The sequence below is a fragment of the Passer montanus genome, unplaced genomic scaffold, assembly GCF_014805655.1.
Source record: "Passer montanus isolate IOZ18808 unplaced genomic scaffold, ASM1480565v1 scaffold2, whole genome shotgun sequence".
Taxonomy (NCBI): domain Eukaryota; kingdom Metazoa; phylum Chordata; class Aves; order Passeriformes; family Passeridae; genus Passer; species Passer montanus.
The window spans coordinates 19,999,815-20,020,262 of NW_024366591.1; the positions used below are offsets into that span (position 1 = coordinate 19,999,815).

Genomic DNA, 20,448 nt, shown 5'->3' on the forward strand with positions numbered 1-20,448 from the left:
ACCTTCAAGTTTCACAGAGTGCAAAGAGTAAAAATTTTGCTGGTCTCTTGTTCTCAGATGCAGGAGTTGAAAGCATGCTCCTGCAATTTTTACCTTCCACTGGATGTATAAACCTCCTGCAAGGCCATGACAGCAAAGATTATTCAGAACTGCCTTCCAGTGAGGATGTCTCAGGTACTTGTCACTGCAATAATCCAAATTTGCAAGTAGTGCAACAGTTCTGTACCTCTGTGCTAGGGTGAGTCATGCCCTTGTTCTCTCTTTATGTACTGGACCTTGCATTGTTCCCTCAAAATGTCTTCGCTGAAAAACTGATCAGAAAATATAGAGGAGGGAATGATGGTTCCTCTCCCTTCATCCCTATCTTTTCACAAGGGACTTGCTTCGGGAGAAACCCCTTTGATTGTTGTCTCAGGAGGGTCTATAGGCTTTTTATTTTATTTCCTCTTCCTCCCTTCTGTGTTTCATCTTCTAGAAAAAACCTGTGCAACTTTGGAGGAGAGCAGAATATCAGGGAAGTGCTGCTTTATAGGAGTGTTTCCTTACCCTTTCAGTACACTGACTCTTCATCCAGTTTTGCAGAGAGCTTAACTTTGCCCGCTTTCATTGCCTGCCACAGCAAAAAAAAAAAAGCCAACTAGAAAGCAGTAGGAATTGGAGCATTGCACTCAACATTTCTGCAAACTCGTCCTTGGCCTTCAAGCATAGGAGCACTAGGAGTCAGTTCAACACTACAAGGAATGTGAGGCAGACAGATTTCATTAAGCATGCCATTTTGTTTTCTCATTTCAGTCTGTGAGGCTATAGAGGCAGCTGGAGCATGTCTTCCTTTTGCTGAACTTCCTCTTTCTTTCCAGCCCTTCTTCTCCTGAAGGCTGAGAGCACTGACTCCTGCAACTGCTTGCTCGGAGCTGTCAGCACATATAACCTGCTGCCCTTGGGCTTCCCAGCCGGGCTGACAGGACCTGGCCATGATCCAATCAGGGCCATGTCTCCAGATCCTTTCTGTCTCCAACACAGGAGCAGTGAACTTTGTTCCAGTTTTTCCTGGCCTTCTCCCAAACAGAGTCAGAAGTCATCTTGTTGAATTGCTTTCACATGGGGGATGGAGTAATTCCAAATGCACTTGAAAACAATGTTATAACCAATGGTATTATAAAATATAAACATATTAGATATGAAAAATGCAGTTTCTTGCCTGTGAAAAAAGCCCTTTGGTCTTTTCAAAGTGTAACGCTAATTCAAAAGGTTAAAGTTATCCATTGTGGCCAAAGCTGAATGTATACTCTGACAATTATGTCTTATGACTGTATCTTCATAGACTTGCTCTTTCTGATGCCAGTCGTGAATCTGTAAGTTTCATCTGCAATTAGAAACATGAGGTCATGGGGACTAAAGTAGGTGGGGTAACCTTATCCAGGAAGGGAATTGGTCCATGAACTTTTGTGAAAATTACCTTAGTGTCTATTTGTCTTTGCCCCAAGGCAAAGTACCACCTTAATATCCATCTTCCCTGGTGAGCCTGTGTATGAGAGAAAATCTGCAGGCCAAGAAACTCCTAGTACAAGTTAGACATTCAATTTAGATAGCTGATTAACCAGTTAAGTACCTGACTAGAGCTGACTAATTAGTGGTTAATGGTAAGGTTCTGTCAGATTAAGTTGATCTCTAGTAAGCCTAAGGACAATTAAGAGCTTGCAATCGCTATGATAATTTTTCCCCTGCATTGTTGCAAGAACCCCAGTTAGAGGTAAGGTGATAATTTAGGACTATTATGTAAGGCTCTCTCCTTGCCACAGGACAGTGCTTCAAGCGCTGCTGTAAATTGGGGCAATGTTATTCCTAATGTCTGGTGAAATATGTGATTAAGTAATCATTGATTTTTGGGGGGGGAAACTTTTGTAGCCCTCTGACTAGTTTCATATCTGCTGTCAATTCATTGCCCATTGAAGCGCAGATTGTTGCAGGCAGCCAGATGAACAGAAAACAAGCACAGGGGGTAAAGCTGGTGACCAGTGTGAGAAATGTAAACAGAAGGCCCAGAGCTTATTTTCAGGTTGTCTACAGCACTGGCTTGGTGCTTGGTAAAAAAAAATTTTCTTTTGGAGTAATCTGTGTCGATGCCACCTGAACAGGAGCTTAGCTATGCACATTTTGGGTGCCTCTGACACAAATAGTCTGAGTCATCTTGCATATATCAAATATTTTGCTCAGAAGCAGGAAGGCATATGTCCACTCTGAATGTCATCTGACAGATGCCTGGAAGGCATGTCTGGCAGGCTTATGCCCTGATCATTGCAGATTGACATACTCGCTGTAGCTTCTAATTGGCAAGAGACAGCACAAGGCCTTGTGGATTTTGATTTTCCCAAGAGGAGTATTACTAATGAATTAAGATTGATTTTTGCAATTACAGTCATTGGAACATCAACGTTCTCTTCTATTTTTTTTTTTTTTCATTTTTCCACCCTTTCAAATGAAATTTGATCTTTCAATAGAGATATTTCTATATATTTTAGGAGAGATGATGAGTCAAACAGACTGGCTCTATCTATTATTGCAAGATATTTCTGATAAGACACCTGTCATGTTTCCATGTTTGTTGCATCAGCTTATTGCTCACATACCTACTTGTTTATTACTCTTCTTGAAAACGCAAGGATGAAGTGAGACTAATAAAACTAGGCATACTGATACTTAATGCTCAGTTGTTAAATCAAAATTTAAAAAGCCCTCAAGAACTTGATTTGGAAATCTTTTAACTGAAGCCACATTTGACACTGTATTCAATTCAGACTAAAATAAAATCAGGTGGTTCAGATAGCTCCTAGAAAAGCCAAATAAATATAGATATGGCGTACAAACTGATGATATAAATCCATCCCCTTTGCTTTTATTGATTACATCCATTGCAGTTTAGCCTCCAGAAAATGAGAGATTCAAGTTTGTTTTACTATTTCTGAAGCCATCTGAAGGGGGAGAGAGTTTACCGTGTTTAGTTTTCTCTCTTTGATTTATTCCACATTTTAATTTTAGCAGATTGAGCATCCATTATAGCAGACTGCAATCCTGTTGTAAGTCTTCCATGTGGGTACCTTAATCCGTAGGCTGGAGGGTTTTCCTCTCCTTCTGTTCCTAGAATTTATCTTGTTGCAAGTGGAGAGTTTTAGGAAGAGGGCTAGAATCCCACACCCACCTTTTGGGTTGACATCCTTTGTCAAATTCCATGTCCACCTAAGTCTGGACAAGGATGCACACAGGTCTTCAGCTGTAACACAGCACTGTGAGTGCTGTGAAATGGGCCGAGTCTTCTGCTGCAGCTACTCCAGCTAGGAGTCAGGACACCTTCCTGATGATGTGAACTGAAGGTTTGTCTCTTACTAACCTCTTGCTGGCTTGCAAAGCTGCTGAGCTCAGGTGTAGCTTTCCTGGCCTCGGAGCCTTTCTGTTGGCCAAGCTGCCAGCCCTGAACACGCCCCTGGGCTGCCGTGGTGTGACCACTGCCAGCACACAGAGGGAAACTGAGGGCACTGCCCATCCATCATGAGATCCCAGCTGCAGCCTGTGTGAGGGGCTTATGGAGGGGCAGGAGGCTGTGCTTCCCAGAGACAGCCCCTGCAGAGTCATGGTGGGACATTGATTGGCCCTACTTGAGTGGCCACATTGATCCAACTCCTCCTCCTAATTCACCTGACAGTTTAGAAAGGATAGTTTTCCCACAATAAACCTGCACAAAACTGAAAAGAATCACTTATTTTGTTCTAGTGCAGAGATAAGCAGGTTATGCCCTTCTGGAATGTTAGTTTTGAAACAGTTGAGTACACTTGAGTGAATATAAAAAATCTGAATGCCTTTTCACAGAGTAACTACTCTCACTCATGCTGGGCTTTCTTAGGAGAAACAAACTCAGATTAAGTGTCTAAGAGTTATTTCTGCAGTGACTGTGTGATTTTTTAAGTATCTTTCATTACACAGGGAACAATAAATTATATTCTTTAACTAGAATGGGACAGAAGTAAATGTTGCTTTTGAACACTGGGTGCTGGCTCAAAACTGCTTATCCAGTCTGTGGAAACTAAACAAATGTTTGAGTTAAAGTTACAGAGAAGGGTTAGCTGAAATCTGTTTCAGCTCCATTGGCACAAAGCACACAGGAGGAAATATTGCCTTGCCAGTTAACTAATGCTTCTCCCCTTGCTCCTGGTGCTGTGTGATTCAAAGCTGTGCAGTTCCTCCCCAAACCCAAGGTACACATGAAATTAAGAAATGACAGGAAAAAGGCCACGTCACAATAATTACTGTGATATGGTCTGTTATTCCCTTTCTTTCTTGCTCTGTATTTGAGGCTCAATGTTAATTTACTTGTATAACTCAAGGTGTTTCCTCTGCTTGTTTGTACTAGCTATGATTTCTAAACATCCTTGAAATTATTGGCCATAACATCTCTCCTCATCATGATATTACTTCAACTTGAGCTACTTATAGAAAGTGCTTCTTTCTACTTTTGAACAGAAATGGCTGGCAGCCAGAAAAATATGCATTTGTTTGCCTTTCTATTTTTGGTTTGAAATTGCTGGAAGCCAGTAGGTGGGTTTTTATTTTCTTTTTTCAGATTTTATTTTCAAACTAAGACAAATATTATGTATGAGGAGTGGCACATATCTTAAATAACTGGTTCTAGTAACAGGAAAATGTTCTTGTTAGAAATTCTTCTGAAGTGTGGCTCTATTTCTGGAAATATTTTCTTGATTGTTTGAGTGGAGTTTTGTATCCTCTCTCATTTTCCTCCGTGATTCTTTCACATGCAGAGTTTTATAGGAACTTTGCTGGCACGAAAACATTGGTATGTTTTCATTCATCTTGTACTGCACCAATTCATCATCTGCCCATTCTACCAACCAAAGGAAAATCACACAGTGAGCTGACAAGTGCTTGTGTTAACCAGATGAAATCACCTCATCTGCCACCTAAACGGATACCTACTAACCTGGTGTCTTTGGAAAATAGAATCCAGTGTCTGTGTTGGACTGCACAGATTTTGGTCTCCAGAAAGGAAAGTTTCAACCCATTATAAAATGAGTAGTCCAGTATGAGATCTCATCCCATTCAGGAGAACCAGAAGGTTACTTATTTTTATTTCCAGAAAATATTAGGAATTACTTAACCAAAGCAGGAATTCAAGTCCTATAGATTTCTTTCAGACTAAAGACCAAATGAACCAAAAAATTCACTCCCAATTTTATTTATTTATTCTGTCTCTTGAATTTCTTCCTAAAACCCCAAAGACCTTCATTCCCACCCAACTCCAAAACCTATCACAACCAAGCAAAAAGCAACCCTCTGGCCAAATCAATGAGCTTTGTTCTGTTTATTTCATAAAAATAACCTTGGATACTTTTGGGTTAATGTTACTTACTGCTTGTTGACTTCTAAATCAGTAAAATCAGTTCACATAACATAGGATTGTCTTTGGAAAAATTCTTTTTAGGGGTTGGGAGAAGTCGGAGGGTAGAGTTAGAAAGACAAAATGTTTGAAAGCATTTTTTTACTGTACTGCCAAGACTTATGTTATGTGAAAATATAATACAGAGCTTAAGTACACAAAATTTTCTCTTTTAACAGCTTTTCCATTGAGCTTTGATACCATTCATGGAAGCTGATGGCAATAATCTTGTAAGTATACTTGAAGCTATGATAGAGTTATTGATTATCTGAAGAGGTCATATGTTGGGATTATATCCTTGTAGCCACAAAGACCATGAACAGCATAAAAGATGCACAACAGCATCAGTATCCAAACAGGATCTTTCTTATGGGCCAGCCTAAGCGTAGAGGTTGCCCCAGTTCTGCTATAAGGATAAAATGAAATCTACTGCATATGCCTGATGCTAGGAGTGCCCTCATTTTCAAATCCTAGCCCTCAATGGATGAGACAACTGTAACCTAAGATACATGAGCTTAGCAAAGGATTTTCTTAGCCACACAGTCTAATGCTTGGGAAGTTTAAAGAAAATACAGCTCTGTAGAATATAACTGTTGATCATAGCTGCCTTTGGTGCCTTCTCAGACTTACACATTGTGAGTCAAATTTCATGAGACATGAAGCCTGTTTTTTAGTATTAGCCCAAAGCCCCTGCTTTTCCATGTAGACTTTTTTTTTCCTCTCCCCTAAACAGCCTCATATACCTATTTCACCCCATTTTTGTTTCTGGGGAGTTCGCAGACTGCCCCTGACCCAGGACTCCGGGAGCCTTTGATGCAGCTTCCTCTGACTAGGAAGGGTCAAGAGTCCTTTAACTGGTGTTTGGGAGGGACCTGCCCTGAGAGCAGCCAAGAATTTGTGAAGCTGGGTGTGAAGAAGGAGTGAAATAAGGAAATAAGGGGGCCTCCGTTGAACCTGTGAGGCTGTAGCAGTCTTAGACATGGTGATAACAGGGCAGTTTCCCCAGAAGGTGTGGGAACAGCTGTCCCTGCTAGGGCAGAGGTTTCCACAGAGAGTGGCTGCAGCTCTCCAAGTCCCAGACTTCAGGAGGTGTCAGGAACCTCTCCCTGAGGCCAAGGGCAATGTCTCTTGGCCCTGCAGGCCATCTTGGAGGAGCTGTGCTGGGAGGTGGAGGAGGTTCGAGAGGAAGCGTGCAAACTGTGCAGCATCAGAGAAAGTGGAAGGGAGAGATATAGGGTCTTCTCTGAGAAAAAACAGCATGAAGACCATCAGTCCCCACCTGCAATAGAGAAGCAGACGGTGTCTGTGCCCTCTATCAAAGTAAGAAAAACCTCTGGAGAGTTGGAAGGATGGAAATTGATGACTTCTTGTACAAAGGGGAACCTCCCACCTCATCTAAGAGCAGGTTGGCTGCCCTCATAATTGAAGAAGAGCCAAATGTGACCCCTAGAAAATGATGTGGCTCACTTGACTGTAAACCATGCAGGTCTACCAGGAAGAAAAGTTGAGACTCTGCAGTGTGTTACTCCCTGCTGCAAGAACAAAGGACCCATCTGTAGCCTGACCAACCATCCAGAGATGTTTGCTGCCTGGGAGGGGTCAGGATCCAGGATGTTGTGCAGAGACTGCCAAAGCCCGCCCAGCCTTCTGACTTCTATCGCCTGTTGTTATTCCATTTGAGCACAAATGACACTGCTAGGGGAAATCAGTATGTGCTGGGGGCCATAGAGCTGGAAAGCAGCTTTACAGAGAAGGACCTGGGAATATTGGTGGACACTATCAGCCAACAATGTGCCCACACTGCAAAGAAGGTAAATGGTAACTTTGGCTACATCAGACAAAGTATTGCCAGCAGGTCAAGGGAGGTCATAATTTATTCAGTGCTGCTGAGGAATGATGTCTCAATATAAGAGACACATGATATACTGAAGAGGCCCAATGAAGGGTCAGAAGAATAATTAAGGGACTGTAGCATTTAATATACGAAGAAAGACTAAGTGAACTGAGACTGTTTAGCTTGGAAAACAGGCTCAGGGGGGCTCTTACCCATGTGCATAAATACCAGTAGTGGGGATGCAAACATGGTTTAATGGCCAATATGGTGGTGGTGCTAAGTTGATGGTTGGACTTGATGATTTTAAAGGTCTTTTCCAACCTTAATGATTCTGTGATTCTTTTCAGTGATGCCCAATGACAGGACTAGAAGCGATGCACACAAACCAAAACATAGGAGGTTCCCTGTGAACATCAGGAAACCTTTTTTTACTGTGAGGATGACTGGGCACTGTCACAGGTTGCCCAGACAGAGTGGGGTGTCTCCACTCTTGGTGAAATGCAAAAGCCACTTGGAAATGGTCCTGGAAAACCAGTTGTAGGTGGAGAGTGGATTTAGATGACCTCCTGAAGTTCCTTCAGTCTTAATCATACTGTGATTCTGTGGAAAAAAAGGACACCTGGATAGACAGAAGCCTCTGCTGAAGTTGTCACTTCTCTCATACATTTCTCTCATCACTGAAGCCTTCCTGGCACAGAAGTGGCAATGAACAACGCACAGTTGTACAGGTTCCTTTACAACTCACTCATGATGTGTTTGCCAAGTGCAGGAGTAACACATAGCAAATTTGAAGTCTGTGTTGTTCTGCAGGATCACTAGCCCATGCTGTTCAGTCCTTAGCAAACCAATGACTACCAAAATAATTAAAACCTACTCTCTGTTACCAGTCTTGTACAAAAGTGTACGTTATGCAGTTATCCCAGAGCTTTCTGAGAGCTATTCCTCTCAGATTTCTCTTGGTAAGAAGAATTAGAAATGCATCTGATGTTCTTGGTTTGTTTTTCAGTTGGACCTGTGATAATGAAATAAATCACTTCCCATTAGGAAATTGAAAATTATAGAAAAATATCCAGCATTGTTAAAAGTAAAATCATGACATTTGGTTTAGTTTCAGGTTGTTCAATGGCTATGGCTGCTAGTTACAGTATATTCACATCTGGAACTCCTGTTATACCCCTTGTTTTATTGGTAACAATTCTGCCTTTCACACTTTTCTCTTTGCTCTGTGCTGGTAAGAAGCTCTAGAAGAGTGAAACTTAAAAGTATCTTTTAATCAATGTTCACCCAGGTCCACTGACATAAAAGATTATTGACTTTTTTATAAAAGAGTTTTCAGTGAAGGAAACTTTAATTCACTTCTTGAAAAAAAGGTTTGCCACTGGAGACTTGCTGATGTGTTGTATTCGCATGGAAAATTGAATCCAATCTGTGCTGGTGAGGCATTTTATGAATTTTGTGGTAAATTCATTTAAATATAAGTTTTCTATTGGTTTGAGATGAAAACAGTTTTACTGAAAATGTTTGTTTATTTCATAAAGTATCTATCTGACTCCAAAGACTGTGCTTTGGAGAAAGAGGTTGTTTTTATTTGTTTATAGATCAACAAAATTTGAGAAGGCAATTTTGTGAATCATGCTGCATTTTATTGCTACATTTGGGGATAAGAGCTTTCTGTTATATGGAGCAGAACACATATTTTTTTATAGGATGAAGCTGGGTTTCTGAACAGCATTAAAACATAACTGTAAGTTGCAGAATTCCAGGCTTAGTGCTAATTTGTTGAAAATTTACTCAATTTTCAGGAACACTTGGAAAGATAATGAGAAATGTATCTTAATTAAAAAAAACCAAATCATTCATCAGTTATTTTGTTAGAGATTTACCACTGATTTTATCCAGGCAGACTAAATACAGGTCTGGCTGTAGACAAACTGTTCTTCCTTCCACCAGTAATTTCCCAGCTCCTCCCACAATATATGAAGAAAAGAGGGTTGGTTCATCACACCTATGAACTTGCAGCAGGATACCATTATTGCTGCAGAATAATACACATAAATTTGTAAATTATGTTAGCTAGCCCAGGCTCTTACTAGGTGATCAGTTTTTGCCTCAGTCTGATACAAAGTGGGCCCCAAACGAATGTCTTACATAACATGGGTATTAACTGTTTCCTGACACATGAGCAATAGACCATGCTATTTTTATTTTTTTTTTACATCATCAACAAGGTTGGTGGAAAGATTGCTTCCTCCTCAGTTGTGTAGAGAGAGCCACATCCTGTCTCAGTATTGCTCTTCTTTTTTGTGCCTTTTATTGGCTGGAGATGAAATGACCCCAATATAGTGCCATGGCAAAGTTGTGATGTTGCTTTACTACATAGTTTTTGGGCCAGGAGGCCCGATTCATGTTTGTTTTCCTTAATATCATTTTGGATAGCTCTGAAGGAAAGCAATTAGTTTGTGTGACCCATTGATTCCCTGAGGCCATACATTATTTCCATGTGTCCTAAATAGGGTGTAAGTTTCTTTGGAATGAAGACATGAAAAGGATGGGGAAATAGCAGAATCTCTAATAGAGCTGATGTGTTTTCTTATTGCTTTTCTTTGTGTGTTGTCATGGAGAATAGTCTGAGAGAGAGGCAGTGGTAGAATTAGAAAAAAAACAACCAAAAAACAATAAGGGAAAAAAGAAAAAAAGAATACTCAGTGATTAGGCAGGAGTCAGGGATTATTCATGCCTGGTAAAACCTCCCACAGGAGTGTTGTTCAGGTCATGTCAGGCAGGCACTGGATAGGCACAGGACTGCGAGGCACGGCTCTGTGCTCTGCGCTACGCGCTGCAGAGATCCCTGCTTCAGAGAGTTGTCGCTCTTGTAAATACTGGTGACAGTGGGCTCTTCTATCAACTTGCAGATGGTCTAGCTTTACTCACCTTTGATTTGCCTGTGAGAAGAGCCATCACATTTTCCAAGAGGGATATGAAATGGGGTTTTGTTTTCCTGAGAAGCTGCCTGGTGAGGTGGAGGGGCTGCATTAGGGATGTTCATAGCGTAGCTCTGCAGCGGATCAGGTAGCTAGCGGCTTTGCATAGCAACATTGTGGCCAGCATATTAAATCATACTTCACTTTATGCTGCATTTGTCATCTGGGGGCTTCAAACCCTTCCTATAAATAGAAAAAAGTGAATGCTTTAGTTCCCACGCTAGAGAAGGAAAGGTTGAGGCAAAGAGAAGTCAAGTACTTTGTCCGCAATCACACAACCAACCACTCTGTCTGGGGAGAATTTACTCCAAAAGCCATACCTTCCATTTTCAATTACCTCCTTTTTAGTTCTGTGGTCTTTTCTTTTAGTTTTGTTTTCTATGTGTTTATGCAGGATTAAATATATAGACTGAAAATGCATAAATAAATTCAATTGTGCTATTTTTGCAGTGACAAAAATGCCCATATATTTTGTGTGATTTTTTTTTTCTGTAAGAAATATTATGAAACTATTTAATAGGGAAAAAATACATGTTCTGCATTAAATAAAAAAGGCAAAGGTGAAGTTATGTTTTTTTTTATTTTTCAGGATTTCTTAGAATGAGCTAAATGACTATCAGTCATCTGGCATGTAATTTAATCTCTCAATGTTTGTAAATCCTCCTTGTGGAGCCTAATGAAGCATTAAAATACTGGAGTTTTAACTTCTATTTTTTAACTTCAAAACACAGAATACGATTTGGGCAAACACAGCAAAGTAGAAGCTGTCTGTGGATGTGAAACAGGAAGCAGTAGTAGATAGACACGTGTAATAGGGCTGTGTTTGCTCTTGCTCAACTAGATATACATCAATTTTAATTAACACGTTTTTTGCTTCAGCTGCTAACGTCCCTTCAGCAGTGAGTGGGTTATGTGTTTCCATCCTGCATATACCACCAGCATCACCACCACGTCCTTCTCTAGCTTCCCCCTCCCCTTTCTACACAAATGTTGCAACACAATCTGAAATTTCCTCTTTTCTTTCCTTCCTGCATTTCTTACAGGTTCCTTTGCGTCAGAAGGCAAAAAAGAAAAGCCAAGGTAATGAGAGATTGTTTTTTCTTTTCTCTCCTGGATTCCTCTTTTGTTATTTTCTTAGTATGTCTTATTCTTGGGAGGGTGAGGGTTTTGTACTGCTACTCATCTGGTGAAAAGCTGCTTTTTAACTCCACTGATTCTTACACCGATTCTGAGAAAAATGACAACGGGCTGTTCCTTTGGACTAAATCCTTGTGGTATGTTAATTGAATCAAAGCTGGAAATCAGTGAGGTAGAATCAGCTGCCTGCACAGATATACACATTAGTGGTTTTCATGTACTGGGCATAATAGTTTTCTCTAGCTGACTTAAATAGATGTATCCTTTTCAGTGCAGCTGTGTGAGGGAAAATACATGCATGCTTCTCTTAAAAAGATCAAAGGCTGTATTTTTAATTTACAAAAACTCGTGTGTGGTTATCTTAGCATTAATTAGCATCTGCATTATCTATAGCTTACTGTTTAATTTCTGAACATCAGCAAGCCTTTCAAATGAATGTGTGTTACTGTCACAGCCATTATAAAACTGAATTACTTCTAGGTATATTTTAAGATGTGCTTGGATGACTTGCTGATGTTCCTAAGTAAGGATGATATCCTTAACTGGCAGCAACATCTTTCCTGGTAATGCAGTTTTAAGCAAGCCCAACACTGTATTTTTAATGGCACAGGGTTCTTTATAATGAGCCGACGGAGGATATCGTGCAAAGAGCTGGGGCAAGCCGATTGCCAAGGATGGCTCTACAAAAAGAAGGAAAAAGGAGCTTTCATTGGCAACAAATGGAAAAAGTTCTGGTGTGTGCTAAAGGAGTCATCGCTGTATTGGTACAGCAGTCAGCTGGTGAGTACAGAGTACAGGCAGCTCTGGTGCCAGACAAACTGCATCTGCTGGGACTGAGAGAAGGGAGCCTAGGGTCACAATTTAGGGGCACCCTGGAGGAGTACAAATAACTGGGTTTAATTCTCAATGCTGACACTTCTTGTGAGCTGGGAAGTGTCTGTATGAATTTGAAATATGCAGAAAACGGTGTGTTTTCTAGTTCAGCAGGTACTTGCTGTCTGTTTCGTCCTGTAAAGAGCTGTTCTTTAAAGGCTCTGGTGGCATTTGATTTTGAGAAATGTTTTCCTGGGTATAGACAGTTTGCAAACACTTATTGTCAAAACTCAAAACAGGAATGTTTCTTCACTTATTGTTAATTTAATTTAATTTTCAGTAATGTCTCTCCTATTTCTCTTTCCATCCCTTTCCACACTGATATTACTCTGTTTGCTTTCTTTTTTTTCTTCTTTATTTTTTTCCCTCCAAATAGTAGAAGTCAGCTGGCTTTACTTTGGGCTTGTTTGATTGGGCAGAGACGTTGTCTTGCCCATCGTAGGAAGATTCAGATACAGTTATATAGTTATTTCCTTCACTTTGCTGTCTGGCAGTGCTACCTCTAAAAAGCTCTTATCACATTCAAATGATGGACTGACAGATCTAAGAATTAGGGTGTGAAGAGAATTAGGGTATGCCAGCAAAAACATAGTTTGAAACTCAGCAGCTTCAGTTTGAATGGTGGATGGGCATGAGGTTCCTTAAATGCAAAGCAGCAGCTCTGGAAATCAGCATGTCACAAGCACAGCAAAGGATGAAAGATTAAAGGAACCCTTATTAATTCTTAGAGAATTTTTAAAAATATCAAGGGAAATCTGGATGATTTCCACTTGTTTATTTCCACTGCAGTAATCCCCATTAAAATTTTTGCTAACTGTTTCAGGGAAAAAATACAATAGATGCAATAGTTTAAGCCATTAAAAAATCCTTGTACCCTAAACAAAGCTTTACTCATGTAGACTATTTCACATTCTCCCTTCAGTTGTGAGTGTTAATGTTAGTGGTTTTTTGTGAGATGTTTGTTTGCTTGTGTGTGTGTGAGAGACATTTTTTTTGTTTGCTTTTTAAAAATCCAAATAAAAACTTTGGTACGTCAAGATAATATTAACTATTTCTTCTTAGGGTAAAGAAAAGCAAGTTTGCTAGTCTTGGGCTGTTGTTTTTTATGATGTTGTGATAGTCTGATATAGATTCCTTTCAAGATTGTCAAATACATGCATACTTGAAAGAAAATAAATAAACATATTGGGGAAAAAAGTTTTGAAAAAGCACTTTTATCCTTATGCTTACAATATCTCTGCTTGAAAGACATGTTGAGGCAGTAATACCAATAAGCAGCATTAATACCTTGCAAAACCTTATGGGCTTTTTTAAATCTGTGTTTGCAGTGTGCTTCTGGCCAAGCAGTTTTAAGAAAGGTGAGCTGGCTGGCTTACATGACTTTTTAAACACAGAAAATATCAGAAAGGAATAATCCCAAGGAGTAATCAAGAAAAGGGGAAATAAAAAAGGCAAGATTAGGAAAAGTTTGCCCCTGGGAAGAGAAGAGTGGTGGGGGAGAGGTGCAAATTCCTCCACTTCCTTCAGTTGTTCTGGTCTGGTTAAATTCCAGTCCCGAGATCCAGAGAAACCATGATCATGTCCGTTCCAGTGCTTCTAGACAGCTCTTACCCTTTTAGTCCATGCCTACTTCCTGACTGTCACTGACGGCCCCCAAAAGAACAAGGCTGAAAAATAAGTGTCAGCCTCATTCCAGTTTATTTTATGTCCTCTGAAGGTCTAATGTGGCTTCAAAACATTGTTGTCTTGTGTCAGCCCTGAGTTCTCACTTATCACAGCTGTGCTTTAAGCATGCTAGCCAGTAGCACCCCTTTGCTTTCAACTTCTGCCAAATCTCACACATATTTTATGTTAAAAACTCAAGGTTTCTTTGGGCAGCTTAAAGTGCAGCCTATTTATTTAATCTATTTAATTGTAATATCATTATATCTATATAAATAATATATATATATATTATAATATATAATTACAATCCAATTTATTTAATTATAGATTCAATCAGTGTTTGCAGAATGTCAGTAACTGTGGGGTTTGTAAAGGAGGAGAGGTGTTTTTTGCTAAGGCCTGCTCTCTTAAATTCTCGAGACCAGAGGCATGCTCAGAATTGTATGTGGGATCAATTAGGCCCAGATATTCTCACTTCAAGATTGACGAAGGAGAAATAGCAGTGACACATTCGCTTGCTTGCTTGACAAGTCTCTGGCCTGGCATTGGGACTGCCTGCACTTCCACTGTCTTCAGTAAAGTTAATCCTTGGTCCCAAGGGGGTGTGCAAGATGACAGTCTCAAGTTCTGTTGCTTCTCACGTGCCTGAGGCTTCGTGTGACCAGCCCTTACAGGGGCTGATGCCAAAGGTGCTGATGAAAGAGTGGGGCTGATGGGAAAGGGACTGGGGCACACTGAATTCCTGTAGCTCTGCTTGACCAGTTTGGCTCTGGTGAGAAATGAGCTTGGTTTGTTTGTGGCTGTGTAAAAACCAGACACTGGCAACTGTAGCATAGCAACAGGGTGCTGGACCTTTTTTCTAATGGAGATGGAGAAAATAGAGAGTGGGTGGAATTTGTGTGGGAACATGTATTATCCTGGATTTGGGTAGATAACCTCATCTGCATATCATCTTCTTGGTCAAGTTGTCTTCATCTGCCTCTGGAGCTCTGGATGTTTCTGTCATTCTGGCTTAATTTTTCTTCAAGCCACTCTGGTTCTGGGTCTCTCATGAGAGGCAGATTTGGATACATGATACAGGACACTTCTTGTGACATTTGCAGCTGATATTTCCTCCAATTTAACAAAAAATATTCTGTGAATGCCGCGGCTCAAATGAGTGAAGAAAATAAATGGGTCAGCAATAGCAGATCAGACACCCTAAGAGTTAAACTTCTCCTTCACTGAAGGAAAGCCAGAGAACACAAGCAAATATGAATAAATTTTTGATGAGTGATTTGAGCAGGCTTGGATAGGCTGCCCTGGAACCTCTTCCCACACAATCACTTCTTGTGACATTTGCAGCTGATATTTCCTCCAATTTAACAAAAAATATTCTGTGAATGCCGCGGCTCAAATGAGTGAAAAAAATAAATGGGTCACCTCTTCCCACACAACCTTCTTCTTTCTATAAAACGTGAGGCAAGTAAACTTCTCTTTGCAGCACGGAAGCACTCCCAGTCTGGGGAGGGGAAGCTGTTTGGACTAGGAGGAAGCACGGAAGGGCTGGTTTTGCAATGAAACACAGGACATGTCAGAAAATGTATCTGGGTAGTCAGAATTTCTGGGTGCATTCAAGATCACCAGACTCCTTGGACAACTGCTCTTCATTAGTGTTAGGTGGGGCTTTTATTCTTTTTTTTTTTTTTTTTTTAGTACCATTCTCTGTAGGCAGCTGCCATGAAGACAAGTGTTTAAATAGTACAGTTTGTGATCTTGCCTGACCCTTTAGCTGTTTCAATTCTCATACTGAAACCCCAGAGGGAATTAGTACTCCTGCATAGGAAGAGGGGTGGTGGGGGAGGATTGTCATGTGTAATCGCAGGCTCCTGGCTCTTTGTGCTTGTTTCGACTCTGTTGGATAGTGTTGGCTGGAATGGGACAAAGGACTAAATGCCTCTGTCTGGTGGGTCTTTAGGGTAGCTTGACTGGTTTTCCAAATAGAGTTGAAATAGATCTTGTAGAATGTCTTTACAGTGGTTGTCATGGGGATTCAGGCTGAAAAGAAATATAAATATAAAATTAAAGAGATGCTGTCTGTGATCTACTGTCACTATTTGTCTTTGTACTTTTTTTTTCCTCATTCACTGCATTTGAATTAGTCCTCACTCCAACAGCTTTGCTGGAAGCTGTATAATTATGGTCTTTTAAAAGAAAAATGTTTTACCTTTGAGTTGTAATAGCTGCTTATGTGGATGAGAAAAAGCCATTGATGTCAGCTGATTGAGCTGAGAGGCTTGGGGACCTATGGCCCAATATCTTACACAAATTATTCACAGTTCTATAGGATGCCTCATTGGTGTACTTACAAAAAAATAAGAAAAAAAAGATTAAAATGCTGAACTGCTCCTCCACCATCCATAGCATCTTTTGGGGGCAGTGCTGAAAAACTGATGAAGCCTTGAGGACTGCCCTGATTTGCAGACTGGAGCTCTTCCACAATAACAAGATATTTCATTTTTCTAGCACTGTTTTTTAAAATCTTGGTGCAACATTACACTCACTTTAAATGAATTACTAAATCTCCTAAAGCCACAACATTTAGATAACATATTGAGGCAAGCTGAAAAGGACATCAGCCTCTTTCATTGGATTCTCGCATTGTGTTTCATAAATAATTTCTTTCTTTTTTTTTTTTAGTGCAAAGCTTTTCCTGTGAATAATTGCTACTTTCATTTTTTTCCACAAGAATTTGCAGAAACTGTTGTTATTAATAAAGTTATTTTTCTATAACTTGGAATAGCAAAAGCACAGATTTATGTTAGGCTAACCTCCATAAAACCCACAGGAGATAAGAGCTTATTCTTTTAAACATGCTGATTAAGTAGAAAACAGGTCAAGGTTCTTTGTATCTGAGTTTTTTAGGGCTATTTTATAGCTTCACATCAAAATCTGAAGGAATCTTGCATGAAACGTGTGAGTTAAATAATAGCATGCTAAAGTCATGTTAGGGATAGCATTTTGGAAGAAAGAAAGCACTTAGGATTTCTATATGCTTTTAATGTTTTAAAATGTAATTTTTATCCCAAGAATGACTGAAAAGATGACTTCCACATGTTCTGTTCCTAGGATTTATTTGGAATTCTATTTGCTGACTGAAATAACATCTTTAAGATTTTTTAGTGACTCCTTTTTCTTTTTTCCTTTCTTTTTTTCCTGATAATTATGAAGATACATACCCATCAAACCCCTCTTTTCTGTTACAGAGATGGCACATTTTAGATGTGAACAAATAGTGTATTTCACTCATACATAAAATGAAACATAATTTTTTCTTTAAATGACCAAGTATGAAATCACAGACAGAATTAGTACAAAATCTGAATGCATTGAGGGAGAATGTGTATGTGAGAACACAATCATTTACCGACTGCAACAGGCCAAATACTGCATAAGAAATAGGGGGTTTTTCTGTTGTACAATTGTTAAAATTAAAGTACTGAAATCAAGGCTTACAGACCTATAGTCAATAGTAATTTAGAGGGTGCTCCCCCATTTTAGATAGAGGAATCTATTTTAATCTAATCTAAATTACTGATGGATTAAGTCAGTGGTTCAAGTCCGAGTTCCATTGCTGGGTGGGAGTGTTCCAGCTGAGTGTCTCCCCACTGACTTATGGGGTGCTGGTAATTCATTAGTCCAATGCAAAATCCAAATACTTAAATACTTTTGTACATTGACAGTAGAGACAGTGACTTATCTAATGGCATTTCATGCACTTAATCCCCTCAGGAGTGCTTTTGCAGCACTCTAGACTGTTTATAGGGTGCAGTCTAGACCATTGGTCACTGCACTGATAGACAGAATTGGCTGAGCTGTAACCGCAGTCAAAACATGGAAGAAAGGCCAAACCTGTCCCAGACCCAAGTCACCCACTCACCCACCTGATGGCTTACCCAGCTCAGGCCACAGATTTATTGCTGCGTGGGTATCTGGGTATATTCCTTCACCCAGGGTCTCGTGGATAACTTTTTCTTAAACTGGGAGTATGGATTCTTACTACAGAGAAGCAACTGGAATTGTATGCATTTCTCATCCAGCAGTGTGTGCAAAAGTGATTGTTGTACCTCATGGAAAACTTTTTTGATTTTGGTTCATGGTATTCTCAGACTGGTCTTGGGAATGAAACAGGAATTGTGGTGTTCAGATCCAGTAAGTGATCACCTTTTTGGAACAGAAATGCTGGATAATACAATCTTTAGCTATGGTACAGTGCAGCCCAAAAATCGTGCTCCTTCATTACTCACCAGTATTTATTTGCTCATCCCTATGTATTTAATATACTGTGCATCTGGGATGGTAATACTAGTTAGTTGTCATTTTATCACAATGACTTTAAGCTTATGAAATTCCAACCTGTAGAATGGAAACAAAAGCTCTCCAAGCTAGTCACTAAACAAGTTTTACAGATACAAATACAATCAGAGAGTGTTAAAAGCCCACAGTAGCAAATAAGAACTTTTTCATACAAATATTACAAAACGAAACTTTTTCAGCCCCGATGTAAAAAAATAATTTTTTCCCCTGTACTGAAAGAAACCAAGAAAAACCCCTTCCACTGATGCTGTGTCTGTGTCTTGCAGCAGCAAAACCGTTTATTGGTGATGATGTAAAATATAAACTTCTCACATGAATGTTTAATACATGTAAATGACAGGAATGATGGTTAGGTCATGATTTATTGTATGCCAAGATATACAGATATGAGGGGAAGCCACCCACTGAGGTAACCATTCTGTATCAATATTTCAGTTCTTGGAGATTCATACTTCCAAGCATTAAAACTCAAAGACTTGTCTTGATGAACATCTTTTTACAGTCTGATCATATTCATGCATAATGAGACTTGAGATACTGTCAGTCATCTTCATTTATCCTCTGCCTTTGTATTTGTTGTGTGTATTTTATTTGCTTTAACTCAGTGTACATTTTCAGAATTTTAATGTGTCTACTAGCAATGGCTGGGAGCAGCAAAAATGTAATTCAGAAATGAGCACTCTGTGTTTTGGAAAGTACCTTTTTTTCCTGACATTACATCCTACAGACTTTATATATTCATCTCATCTTAGGAGGACTCCTAATCTTATTGCAGATGGCCAGGTGTATGGAGATAGATGTAGTAAAGAAGATGTTTCTGCCTCAGACGTTTCAGGCAGCACAAACAGGGATTTGAAGCTTGTCACTTCAGTTTTTCATCTCTGACTCAGAGTCCTGCTGACTGAGAGCAGAGACGTCAATGCTCAGTAAAGCTCCTTGCATGCAGAAAGGGCTGACTGGATATAAACAGGGTACTGTAAATGTGAATGTCTGCCTGGATATTGCTACCTCTTGTACCATGCCTGCAAGTTTCTGGGGGTAGTGATAGCTGGGTGACCAAAGCCCTCTGAGGCAGGTCAGCAGTGTTTAATCACAGAATCACAGAACTCAGCTGCGTGGGACGATCCCCTTGCACCTCGTGGGATGGGAGCAGCCGGCATTGCCTCTGCCTCGCTTGTGTACAGGTGACCCTGCAAAATGCTCCATGCTGCAATTACACAGGGGACACCCTCCTCCATTTCTACTTAGAATCATCTTGGGGCACTTCTGAATTGTATTTTTCAGCTATACATAAGTCATTTTATATGTTGCTGCTATATGTCTGTGTAAGATACACACATGCTGTATCATGGCACAAACACACCTTTGAGATTGTAGGTGCCATCCAGACCTGAACAGATGATATAACACTTTTTCATCCTTACTACTCAACAAAATCTATGCTTACACTTTGCCACTTACACCAAGAGGAGTGATGGCTTTCCAGCATCCTGGATTTGCACAAATATAGCTGGTATAGAAATATTTCATCAGGCGTTAATCTGTCCCCATGGTGATAAGCATATATTTTCACAGTATAAAAAGCTGTCAAAAACAACCACTTGCATGTTAAATGTTATTCAGCATTGGAATCTACTAGTTTACCAGTTGGTGTGGTGATATTTTATATGTGGTGATATTTTATTTTTTTTCTTTTATGGAAGGCTGAAAAAGCAGAAGGATTCATAAGACTTCCAGACTTCAGTGTGGATCGAGCAATTGAATGCAAAAAAAAGCAGTAAGTTTATCTCTTGTTCCCAGTTTTGCATGATTTTTACAACACTGTAAGGAATGAGTCTCAGTAGTCTTTGACAGTGAAGCTGTGGGGAGTTCTTTTGTGTTGTATAAATAATGAGATATTAATTGAGCTACTGAAAGAAAACCGTATTGCAAAAGTATTTTTGAAAAATCTCTACCAGATGTGCTTTGCTAAAACCACAAACAAAAAAACCAAAACAGATGAGTGTTCCAAATGCTTTCTTTTTCTTCTTCTTCTTTTTTTTTTTTTTCCATTTGCTGGTTATGAGTAGACTGTAGTTCTCAGATGGCCCCTCTTAGTTGAGGAGGTCAGCAGTGGTGCGAGTAATGCTGCATCCCTCCAAGCCTGGACTATTCTTTAG

At 39.8% G+C, this 20,448-nt stretch overlaps 1 protein-coding gene across 4 annotated transcripts in view; it reads left to right on the plus strand.

Moving 5' to 3' along the window:
* The first annotated feature begins 5,621 nt into the window (after positions 1-5,621).
* IPCEF1 (interaction protein for cytohesin exchange factors 1) overlaps positions 5,622-20,448 on the plus strand; it is a 45,611-nt gene continuing 30,784 nt past the window's right edge. For 2 of the 4 annotated variants that reach the window (XM_039707147.1, XM_039707148.1), the window contains exons 1-4: positions 5,622-5,673; positions 11,302-11,338; positions 12,006-12,175; positions 19,993-20,066. In XM_039707147.1, coding sequence (XP_039563081.1) covers positions 5,650-5,673; positions 11,302-11,338; positions 12,006-12,175; positions 19,993-20,066 — 305 coding nt within the window. In that variant the 5' untranslated portion in view covers positions 5,622-5,649. Of the gene's footprint in view, positions 5,674-11,233; positions 11,339-11,401; positions 11,533-12,005; positions 12,176-19,992; positions 20,067-20,448 lie in introns of those variants that run through there. The other 2 variants (XM_039707150.1, XM_039707149.1) reach the window with 2 other exon arrangements.